The sequence below is a fragment of the Etheostoma spectabile genome, chromosome 13, assembly GCF_008692095.1.
Source record: "Etheostoma spectabile isolate EspeVRDwgs_2016 chromosome 13, UIUC_Espe_1.0, whole genome shotgun sequence".
Taxonomy (NCBI): domain Eukaryota; kingdom Metazoa; phylum Chordata; class Actinopteri; order Perciformes; family Percidae; genus Etheostoma; species Etheostoma spectabile.
In genome coordinates, this window is record NC_045745.1 from 21,632,094 (window position 1) to 21,643,022 (window position 10,929).

A 10,929-nucleotide genomic window follows, 5' to 3' on the forward strand; every position below is an offset into this window, starting at 1 on the left:
AAATGAAGAGGCAGCCAGATCAACTGGTGACCACACCACCTCTTTACTTTTTTTGATTCCCACAAAAATACACGCCTTGTATGTTTGTCAATTGTAAGCACGTACAAATCCACCTGAAACTCAAATGTCCATCTCTGACAAAACAAATAATAAGTTCAGATATCTCTACATCATATCTTTAAAACGGAGGCAGTCAGACCAGTTGTGACCACGTAGCCTTAAGCTACTAACTTAATATAAATTTACGCTATTGTGTGTAGTAGCTTCAACTTTGAGGTTATAGGCTACTTAACACCTCCTTTGGTCACCACTCTTCCAGTTCTCAGCTGCAGACGACTGAAATGAACTACAAAAAAACCTTTGAAATTCATAACCCTTATCCCATTACTGAATTTAAAGTACGGCTGCCTGCGCACCTGTCTGATGACTGTTACTGTTCTGCATCTGCACTGTACTATTCATTCAGCACACACGTGTATGTTAAATCATGTTATTTATTATTTGTTTTGTCAGAGATGGACATTTGAGTTGACATTTGACGCTGTGTGACATTTGAGTTGATATCATGTCATGCCCAATTTCTCCCGATGCGATGTTATGGGGCGCTTCGTTAAGCCGCTGAAATTTATATATTTTCTCACATAGGCAGCTACGAGTTCGAATCCAAGTTATTACTCATTATTTCAATTTTCTGTAGGGGTTCCCATTTTAAAAGCGCTAAATACTTTCTACGTGACACGTGTTACTTACAGCTCTGAAGACGATAGGTGTATTAATAAATCGTATTCTTGACATTAACAGAAGAGCGCAACGCTGTGTTTGTTGTCCCTAACAGCAAACCACGTTCCTACCGCGACGGACAAGTTTCTTCAGACTATTCCAAAGAGAATCAGAGAAGTAATGAACACGTCGTTATGTTGAACATTTTAATGACAACTTAACAAAAAGGCATTCACGCGGACAGCTACGATTTCTCTTCCCGTTTCAACAGCTGTCGTCACTACGACAACACAACGCTTTTGGCTGACGGTCGCCAGTTAACATGGACTCTCGTTAAACCGGAACACCGTCTCTTCTCTACGGAACGCTCACTCATGTAACGTAGCTACGTTAGCTTACTGCTGCAACATATTACCTTTGGTTGGTTGAACGTAGCTAGCATTGTACCTGAAGGCTACGCTGCGCGACGTGATGCATGCTCAAGTGGATTTTTTGAGTTAACGCTACTATTCACAGGGCATTTGTCATAATCTCCATAACTTTAAAAACTCACGTGAAGGAAGAATGGCTTACGCTGCTCCGTGTGTGAGAATAGAAACAAGGTCACGTGACTGGGAGCAGAGGGCATCGCGAACCAGAGATGAATGATATGGCGAATTTAATTTAATTGAACTTAAGTAATGATGGGCGTATTATCGTATTTATGCAGCCAAAACAGCAAAAAAGAGGAAAAAATGAAAGAAAGAAAAGTTTATTTAGGCTTTTTCGCTAGAGGGGCAGCAATTCAATCAGGGCAAACGGGCAGTTACCCCGGCAACAATAGCCCGTAACTGTGCACGTTCTGAGTGCATCTTCCTTGCCTGAAAAGTGAAGCCAATGCTAAAGTGCCTCAAACCTGCATTCTATCTCATTTCAAGCAGGGGGCAACTCCACTGACCCCAAAAATAATTCTGTTTCTCTATGAGAAAATGACCCTACTTCTTACAATAAACATTTTCCTAATGAGTTTATGGCCTTAATTGCTAGTTTCAAGTCTTCTTCAATACAGTCGGACGTTCATTTTGTCAGTTGTTTTTGGGTGTTGCCCACGTTGCCCATCTCAAACTTTAACCGTCTCCCTGTTTTCACTTCTTAATTGGAACACTTTTGTGTACTGCCATACATGCTGACCAAAGGCTTTAGTATCCCGAGGTCCGGGACTGGCGTTTTACCTGCCAGTAAAACGCTGCTGGATTACTCATGTCAGAAGGTTTGAAAATCAGCAAATTTACCTATTTTAGCATTTATCTTAGCACAGCACCAAATGAACCTTACACAACACTGGCTTAGACACATCATCCGCTACACACTCCGCCCTTTTGCCCAAATATGGTCACTTCTCATTTCAAAATACCAAGGGGACAACAGCCAAAATGCAGACTGCTGGCTTCAAAACGGCAGTCTGCAAAACAATAAATGACATCACCGATGCTACATTCATTATTTTTACAGTCTATGCCACACGGCAGCTTCACTGAACTACAGTGTTAGATAAGACTGCGGTCAGATAGACTGTGATCAGGGCCACGACCTCCATGATAACCACAGCACATTTCTATTCGCTGTCCTTGTAGCCTCACACACATTCTGCAGATAGTGACAAACTGCATATTCACTAGACTGAAGGTCCCACATTCCCAGAAAGAAGATAGGACAACCTTACCAGCAATTCAGTTACTACTGCTTAGCATGTCACATTCAGATAAAGGTCTCTAAGGGCACTACAAAAAAATGTATTTCTCTTAATCTCTTCACCGTGTCCTTCTGTCCCATAATGCCTTGGGGCTGCAGACTGACGTGTCTAGATCTTAAGTCTCAATCACCAGCAAGGCTTTAAGTTGAAAATGACTTCCTGATCTTGTGGACTCCTTTTTAGATTTGCTTAACAGAACACAAAGTTTCACTCACAGCAACTGCTCATGCCAGCAAATTATTTTAAAAAATCCTGGCAGAGTTTTAGAGTAACGCAAACCCTTAAAAAGTTGGTGTCATGAACTGTGTGGGGCCATTTCTGATTTTGTTCATCAATTACACATGAATCACAAGCAATCTTTAGTCAATCACTTAATTGTGTTATACTTTTCAATTTGGGTTTAAAACGCGGTCTGTATTAGTGCATGTTAGGCCACTAGGTCTGATTGTGAAAAAAGAGATGATTAGAGACTTCGGCCTTAGAACTCTAAAAAAAAAAGGGAGACAGAGATAATAGAAAAAATTAAGGGAAGGGGAAACTGATAAAAAAAAGATCAGTGTGTGCGTGTTTAATCTCCCAAACCTTGACACACAGCGTGGCAGGCGGGAGATGGTGCTGATGGTGCTTGGAGTGAGGGGCGCGGGCGGCTTGCTGTCAACACAATTTAGTGCCATGCCCTTGAGCCACACCTTAGTAGAGAGGCACGCTACTGGAGCACTGTGCTTGCTTTCCAGTTTCTGAATGTATACGAACACCGAAGACCAAGCAGGGGAAATCCATACAGCATAGTATTGCGATGTTCTGAGGCAATACTGTACTGATACACAGACACCAAGTATCAATCTATTACGTATGTGTTGGTCGGTTTGTCAATACCATTTTCCAGCAATGAACACAAAGAGAAATTTATCTTTATAGATGAAACAGATGTTGACAAAAAACCTTTTGGGGACGTCATTTGAAATTGGGAAAAATTTGAAGTGTGAAAAAAAGATAATAAATTGCAATATATCACAGAATATTGCGATATGTTAAGAATCGCAATATCGTATTGTGACATAGGTATCGTGATATCGTATCGTGAGGGCTCTGGTGATTCCCATCCCTACTGAACACCACATACTGTAGTTTCAAATGATTTCCTAGTTCAGTGTAGAACAGGTGTGCAGAGCAGTAAAGTGCCTGATTTATGAGTGAAATTACAATTTTATTTCAGTATTTACCAGCATTATATAACAATAATTCCTAATGATAAAATGTTGTATAATTAACAGGTCTGATGGTGCTATTGAAAAAAGAAGGAACAGCCTTCTGTGCGCACAATCCAGTGTTGCAACAATCCTACTTTTAGTTTATACAGTAAGCTGTGTTGGGCAGTAACATATTACTTCCACTCAAATGTTGCATGTTCTCGGCTAGCTTGTTTGTGTGCAGTCACAGAGGCTACACTGGACCTGCCAGTTTTTTTATTTTTACACATTAAACATAAAAGATGTCACCTGTGCGGATAAGAAGATATGGGAAAGTAAATTTTAATGGATTTTAAGACTTTTCAAGAGTGAGTGAAGGTGTAACAGTAATAATGACAAACACTGTTTTTATCTTGACATCCTTTATGTCCCTCAGTCCTTTTTGAACATTTTTTGGAAGCACAGAAGCAAACCAAACACATTTTTAACTCAAAACATAATTTAAACAAGCAGAACACAATGTGTAAAACAGTTAAAACAAATCAACATTCAACCATCATTTTTTTTCCAAACATCATTTTGACATGCTTTCATCTTTAAAATAAAACAAAGAAAGTTAAAATAAATCGGACGATGTCTCCCTCAACTCACACTGAGCGTCACCAACACTGATTTAAAACCAAAGAGATAAAATATTTGTGTGTATATTTAAAGATAAAACGCTGTGATCTTAGCATGTATGATCCATGAAACATAATATAAATGTAAGCAGGTCTCAACAAACTGGTTATGTGCAATCAAATAGTCAAAGCTCTGTTGAAATGTCATTAAACTAAAAGATAAAGGTCATTTCCATTCCGTTTCCAGCGTTTCACAAATGGCCTGCTAAGGAAGTGAACGACTAAATATCAGCCTTTTGTGCAGCGACAATTTATTTGACGAATCACTGGCCGCCCCTCTGCTGCCTCAGTCAGATATGCTGCTATCTCGCTGATGGAAAAAGTCGGGCACCAGTGGAAGACACGTTTAATCACCAGAAAGGCGTTTGGATGACTGGGACAGAGTTCATCTGGCCAATTTACGGATGTTACTAAGGAGTCTCCTGCTGTACTCCCTGTGGTCGACTGGCTGGACTTCCATTACCGTTACCTTTACTCGACTCTCATCCTGAGAAGGGGAGAAAACCTTAAGTTAGGTGCTGCAACATCTGAAAGAAAAGACATTTCTATCCTCAAGAAATAAATATTATAAGAGAATTTACAGCGGGAAAAAAAATGAATAGGTTTAAACAGTAAGCAATTCCAAGCACAAATTTATGTAAAGACCGCTTCTGGTGGAACATTGAACGGTCTATCTGCTGTTGGCTATGGTCAGTGGTCCCACATTACTCAAACTATGGCACACCTTCATTAGTATTTTGTCATGCGAGGACAGAGCGAAACACGTAGGTCTAACTCAACTGGCAGGCGAGTCCTTGAGTCTTGATATTCATTTTTACCAGGGATGAAAAAGCATATTTATGACATCTCCCAAAATCTGTACAAAAAGATGTTAGCCACGTAAATTTCACTGTACAGTACAGTTACTTTCTGCTGTTTTTGCCTGTTCGGTCATCTAAGACAGTAACAGCCTCTCTTTAAACTATTTCTACAGTGAAATGACAATTTATGACAATTTTTGACAGCACACCTAGAAAACCCATAAGCGCGTTACATTACTATGACCGCCGGTAGGCGTGAGACATCAGGACGTTAGCTTGGTCATAACTGCATATTTAACAAGGATATGTTGATTTTAATCTCACAGCACCCTTTGCTTGTCATTGAGGCACCCACTTTGGGAACCGCTGCTGTAGACTACAAATCCACCTGTAGATACAAATGATGGATTTGAGGATTTCTCAACAAACTTGGGTCCAGGTCGTTCTCCAACACGAGAACTTTGAACATCTCTATGGTGAATGCAATTTGTGGGGGAACAGCAGGATGTTTAGTCTGTGTTTATCTTTAATTAATAAGATAAACAATAATACAATTATGTTTTAGTTTAAGTTATTACACTTTATTATTTTTGGGAGAGTATAGATATAATGCCACACAATTCCGCGTCATTCAGTCTCAACAAAGTGTAGCCACCATCAGCAAGATATATTTCACATTATATATCATCAACTGCTGCAGCGGTTTCTCATGAACACAAAAAGCCAAATGCTAATTTCCATTTTAATCTCACTAGGAGGATTAATTCTGAGAGATAATTCATTAATCCATTAGCAATTCAGCCGGCATATCCAGCATCAATAAAGTTAACATGTGTCCATTATCTCATATGTGGTTCAAAACCTCCATTAGTATTTTCAATTTGCATCTACCTGATGATAGGAGGATAATGAAACAATACGGGGGGCCGTCAAGACAAGGTTCCATTTGACAGAAGGTGACAACTTTTATAAATGTAAAGGTCTTCCAAACGACGAGGCACTGGGAGAAAGGCGGCTTGTTCATTTACTGTAATGTGCATGGACTAATGTTCCAATCACATCTGGAAAAAACAATTACTCATTGACCTAACACTCAATCCCTACTCTCTTCCTCACATGGTGGGGTGCGGCGGGACTCTCCTCCCTGAAGAATTGAAACAACACAACTTCTTGATGCTGGCACACTGACAAGACATGTAGACACACACCTTAACACAAATGCAACAGAAACTGAACACACACCTCTTACTACTTCACAGAGAATGAATGAGATACTGTACTGAAACACAGAACTACACAACATGAAGGATCCCTGCGGAAAAATCTGGACAATTAAGTTGCAAAGAATTAAATAAACCAATATGAATTTGATTTTTTCCCCAAATGTTAGCATGCTAACAAACTAAACTAAGTTGCTAAACGTGGTGTCAGCAACATAGGTTAACATATTAGCATGCAGACGTTAGCATGTAGTTTAAAGCACCGCAGTACTTAAGCAGAGCCTCGAGACAACTACATGTTGTTTATTTATAGTAACATAATTTTCTATTTATCTTATGAACTTCAAAAGTTAGCACCATAGCTAAATGTTGCATTACAACCAATAAAAAGCAGTACTGATTACAACACAGTGGCCCTATTTTCTTAACACAAACTACCTTATCCGCAGTTGAATTAACATTGCTTTTTTTTCCATAATAGGCTTCATCAAAAGTATATTGAAGGGCTACTGTATTGTTTAATAGCTTTGTTAATTTGTTCACCCACCCTGTCATAAGTGTTCATTGTCAGACACGAGATAAGGAAGCAAGTAACAGAACCAATCATGTAAATGATCATATTCATAAGGCTTTGAATGGCACCTTCTCAATATATTTTTGTGAATCATGTACACATGTTCAACTTCAGCCACATAAGAATATTTTCAACCCTTTTTGACATGCACAAGGACAGCAAATAGACCTCAATGTGATGTCAACAAAGATTGCCCAGAGTGTGGTTTGTATATGATGTAAAGAGTGTGTGGTTCTCAATGACCTGTCTGTTATCATAAGGCAGGAAAACACAGGTCCCGTCTGACACAAACGTATTCATTTAAACAATAACAATTCATTCACTTTAGACAGACAGATGCTCGGAACAGTATAGTATCACAGATTTAAGACAACCAGCCTAGAATAGACTCAAAGACCTACTACGACTGGGACTCAATATATTGGATCTAGTTATTGGTTGGAAATCAGATACACTTTCCCAAATTTTAACTGCATCAATAACCCTGGATCGTCTTTTAAACAAATGCAAATTAGGTGTATGTGAAAAATGCACCTTCTGTGCTCAGTAAATCTAATGCTGCACTAAATCTGATCTTCACCATCATCTGAATTCCATCAACTCCTCTAAGAGATGAGATGGGCCTCTACAATAAGTGCCTGATTCATGCACACTCTCCTGCCTCTGTGGGGCTCCACCTTAATGAAACATGGCAGTTAAAATGGAATCTTATTTAAATACTATATTGCATTTTTTGTGTCGGTTTGTCCTAAGACTATTTGTCAGTTTTTGGTATAAACCAGATGTTTCCATAACACATGAAAAACTTACAGCTGCCATCCTATTAACAACATAAACTATCAAAGTGGAAAATATAATGTTTTGTCTTCTTCACATGGACTACTATACCGATAAGGGGCCAGTATGCTTCAACAGAAGGGCTTATTGGATTGCCAAACGTCTGAAAACCCGCTCACTTCATACCTGCCATATATTTAATATTACATTTATTTTATGTAAAGTACCTTTCCTCTCATATCTATTTGCAGTTTTCGAAAGCTATTTGGACAATGCATAATTTATGTACAGTATGTTTTTAATATATACTGTATATATATATGTGTATATACACACAGTATATATATATATATATATATATATACACACACACACTGTATATAAAAATAATGTATTATATTCAATACTGAAGTTCTGTTACGTACCTCTTTAAATTGTTTCTTGTAACATGAACTTCCCTTCTGCTGATCAATAAGGGCTTATCTCTTGAATCGTGATATCAGTAATAGACAAGGAAAACATTTGTATTAAAATTACTTTATCTGTCAGAAAGTGTGGTCAAACACCTCCAGACAGACGCATTTAAAAATAAAAGCAACATCAAGTCTGAAAATTAAGAAGCAAAGATTGCTGCACCACTGTAATCACCAACATTGTGCATTTATACTTGATGGGGATTTTAGTACATTGTGCTTGTTAAGTCTAAAAATTGGTTTATTATCCCTTTAATAATTCAAGCTTGAGTTTATACGCAAGGAAACAAACAGCAACTTTAAAATATGATCCTGAGCGTGGGTTGTTCTTTCTCTTTGTCCTTGTTATAAAAAATGACAAAACACAAATTTTGTAACTTCATTAATCTTGTTAGGCTCTGATATTTCATTACACTGTTCTATTTATATGAAAACACTGTGGTAGATGTCTGATCTTTAGACTGGGAAAGAACTAAAGCTGAGGTAGAAGGGCACTGAACAAGTGAATCACAGAGTCTCTGCTCTGAGCTTGTCTTTTTGAATCAGAAGCTTTGAAACAAAAACAGTAAACTTCAACTAACACCCACTGACAATAATATCTAAATACGATAAGACATGTTTAGAATCTGTATCTGCTCAAACCTCATTACATACTTCTACTTTGTGGCATATTCTTGTCCTTTTTCAAACTACAAAAATATAACAATTAAAAGGTGCAGGAAAAAATTATATATACTGTATATATAAATATATATATAAATATAATATAGGATTTATGTCAATTGTGTAGTCTTGACAAATAATTCCTAGGAATGTCATCAACACCAGTACTTCAATGCTGTTTTGCACACTTCTACTCCTCACCTTTGATGTGTAATAAATATGTAAGGTTTTTCCAGATTAATTGTTCTATATACTGTATGTAGAATTGTTATTTACTGTTATAGTTGTAGATGTGGGCGAGTCTATTGTGTAACTTTGCTAAAAGGCACTTGACTGCAAAATACAGATTTTAATGATGAGTGCTTATTGTGGCATGTTATGCTATTCATTAGTGGGTTGTTATGTTAAAGTAGCTAAGAGGAATCTACTTATCACAAATAGCCTGTAACAGCAAACGAGACTGTGAAACAGTGAAAAAAAACCTTTTTTGTTTAAATATAGATTTTATTAAATCCTCTGCCCGGGTCCGATTTTTTTCCGTAGTCACAAGATGATTTACGGCAGGTAGACTGGCTGTACAGAAACACATTCTGAAGAGTCACAGATTTCGGCGTTTGAGTATCCAGCCAGGTAAAAAGGTTGCATGAGTTTTCTTTATATAGGCCTAATTGTATTTAAATTTTATTTGAGGAGTTATCTGTTGTAGTTATGGCTGATAATGTGGCAGGACAATCACAGAAAAATAGAACAAAGAATAACTAAAGCTTAAAGGGAAAGTGAAAGACAACAGGCAAAAACCTGTTCTATACTGTCTATGGCCAAAACCCAAGTCAACTTAGATCGGGCTTTCAACAGATGGAGACAATTACGGGACTGAAAATGACTCAAAACCAACCCTGAATTGGCCTTGTTTCTCCTATACAGGTACATAATTTGTTGGTTGCTACAACAAACTCTTGCTAATACTTTGGCTCTTGACAGCTAGAAAAGATCTTTATGAAAGCAGGTGTGGTAAAACACTACTGTTATTGTCCAAAGGAGCTGCAAGAATCAACACAAACTGAAAGTTCCTCATAGATGCTTTAAACTGATTTGGTGTAGGAAGTGTAAAGCTGTAAACATTAGAAAATAGATCAATCGCACAGTAAATTACTTAAAACGTCTCCTATAACGCTGCTGACATGTTTTTCATTTTCATTTTTTTCCAATTTTTTTATTTCTGGATTGTGATGACTGTCAATGTTGCTGTTTGTCTCACATTTTAGGTTCAGATTGCCATGAAAATGTGTTGTTGATATCAATGGTTCTCAGAGGATGATTTAGAGAGAACATTCATGCTTGTACCACATGACTCCTGTAATAAAGCCCTGAAGACAAACTGTATCTGAGATCTACTACTGGTAAGGCTGTAATAAAATCAAAATGAGCAGTATGTTGTTTGTTCTGACCAGACCTTCTATGCTGTGGGCTGTAATGAAAACCACAGCCTCCAGCATCTGCTACTGGGCCTTAAGGCTTTTTCTTTTTCAATGGTAAGTAGCAGTGGTATGCTGACATTTACTGTAAACAGTCAAGGATATTTCATTTTCGTGGCCGGGTTGGTTCAGTGGGTAGAGTAGGCGCAAATATTCTTCGAGGTTTATGCCTTGATGCAGAGGTCCAGGGTTTGAATCATGCCTGTGACGCTTTCCTGCATGTCTTTCCTTTCTCTCTCCCCTTTCTCATCTAGCTGTCCTACCAAAGAAAGGGCAGAAAAGCCCAAAAAATAATCTTTAAAAAAAGAATGTTTCATTTTGTTTTGTTCATTTGTAAATGAAGATTGCTCTTCATTGCCACAAATATTTCCATATCTTAAATTAGACCGCAGCAACAGAAAACGTGCCTTTGTGTGTAAAAAAGACTGAATAGCAATACTTTCCCAGGACTTTGTGTAACTCCTCATAGAAAAGGTTTTTTATTGTTTTTCAGACTATGAAGAACAGTTTATAAAAATTTGCTTAATGCTCCAAGTGTTGTTTTTTTTTTAGGTCAGGACCCAGACCCTTCAGAGCTCATCCTACATCTCAATCATTCCACTCAGAATCTCGGCATGTGCCCCCC

General features: G+C 37.9%; 1 protein-coding gene across 6 annotated transcripts in view; it reads right to left on the minus strand.

Moving 5' to 3' along the window:
* The window catches only part of LOC116700221 (replication protein A 70 kDa DNA-binding subunit), a 61,040-nt gene that overhangs the window by 18,396 nt on the left and 31,715 nt on the right, over positions 1 to 10,929 (minus strand). For 5 of the 6 annotated variants that reach the window (XM_032533214.1, XM_032533211.1, XM_032533212.1 and 2 more), the window contains one exon: positions 4,048 to 4,809. In XM_032533214.1, the coding sequence (XP_032389105.1) occupies positions 4,708 to 4,809 (102 nt within the window). In that variant the 3' untranslated portion in view covers positions 4,048 to 4,707. Of the gene's footprint in view, positions 1 to 4,047; positions 4,810 to 10,929 lie in introns of those variants that run through there. The other variant, XR_004334604.1, reaches the window with a different exon arrangement.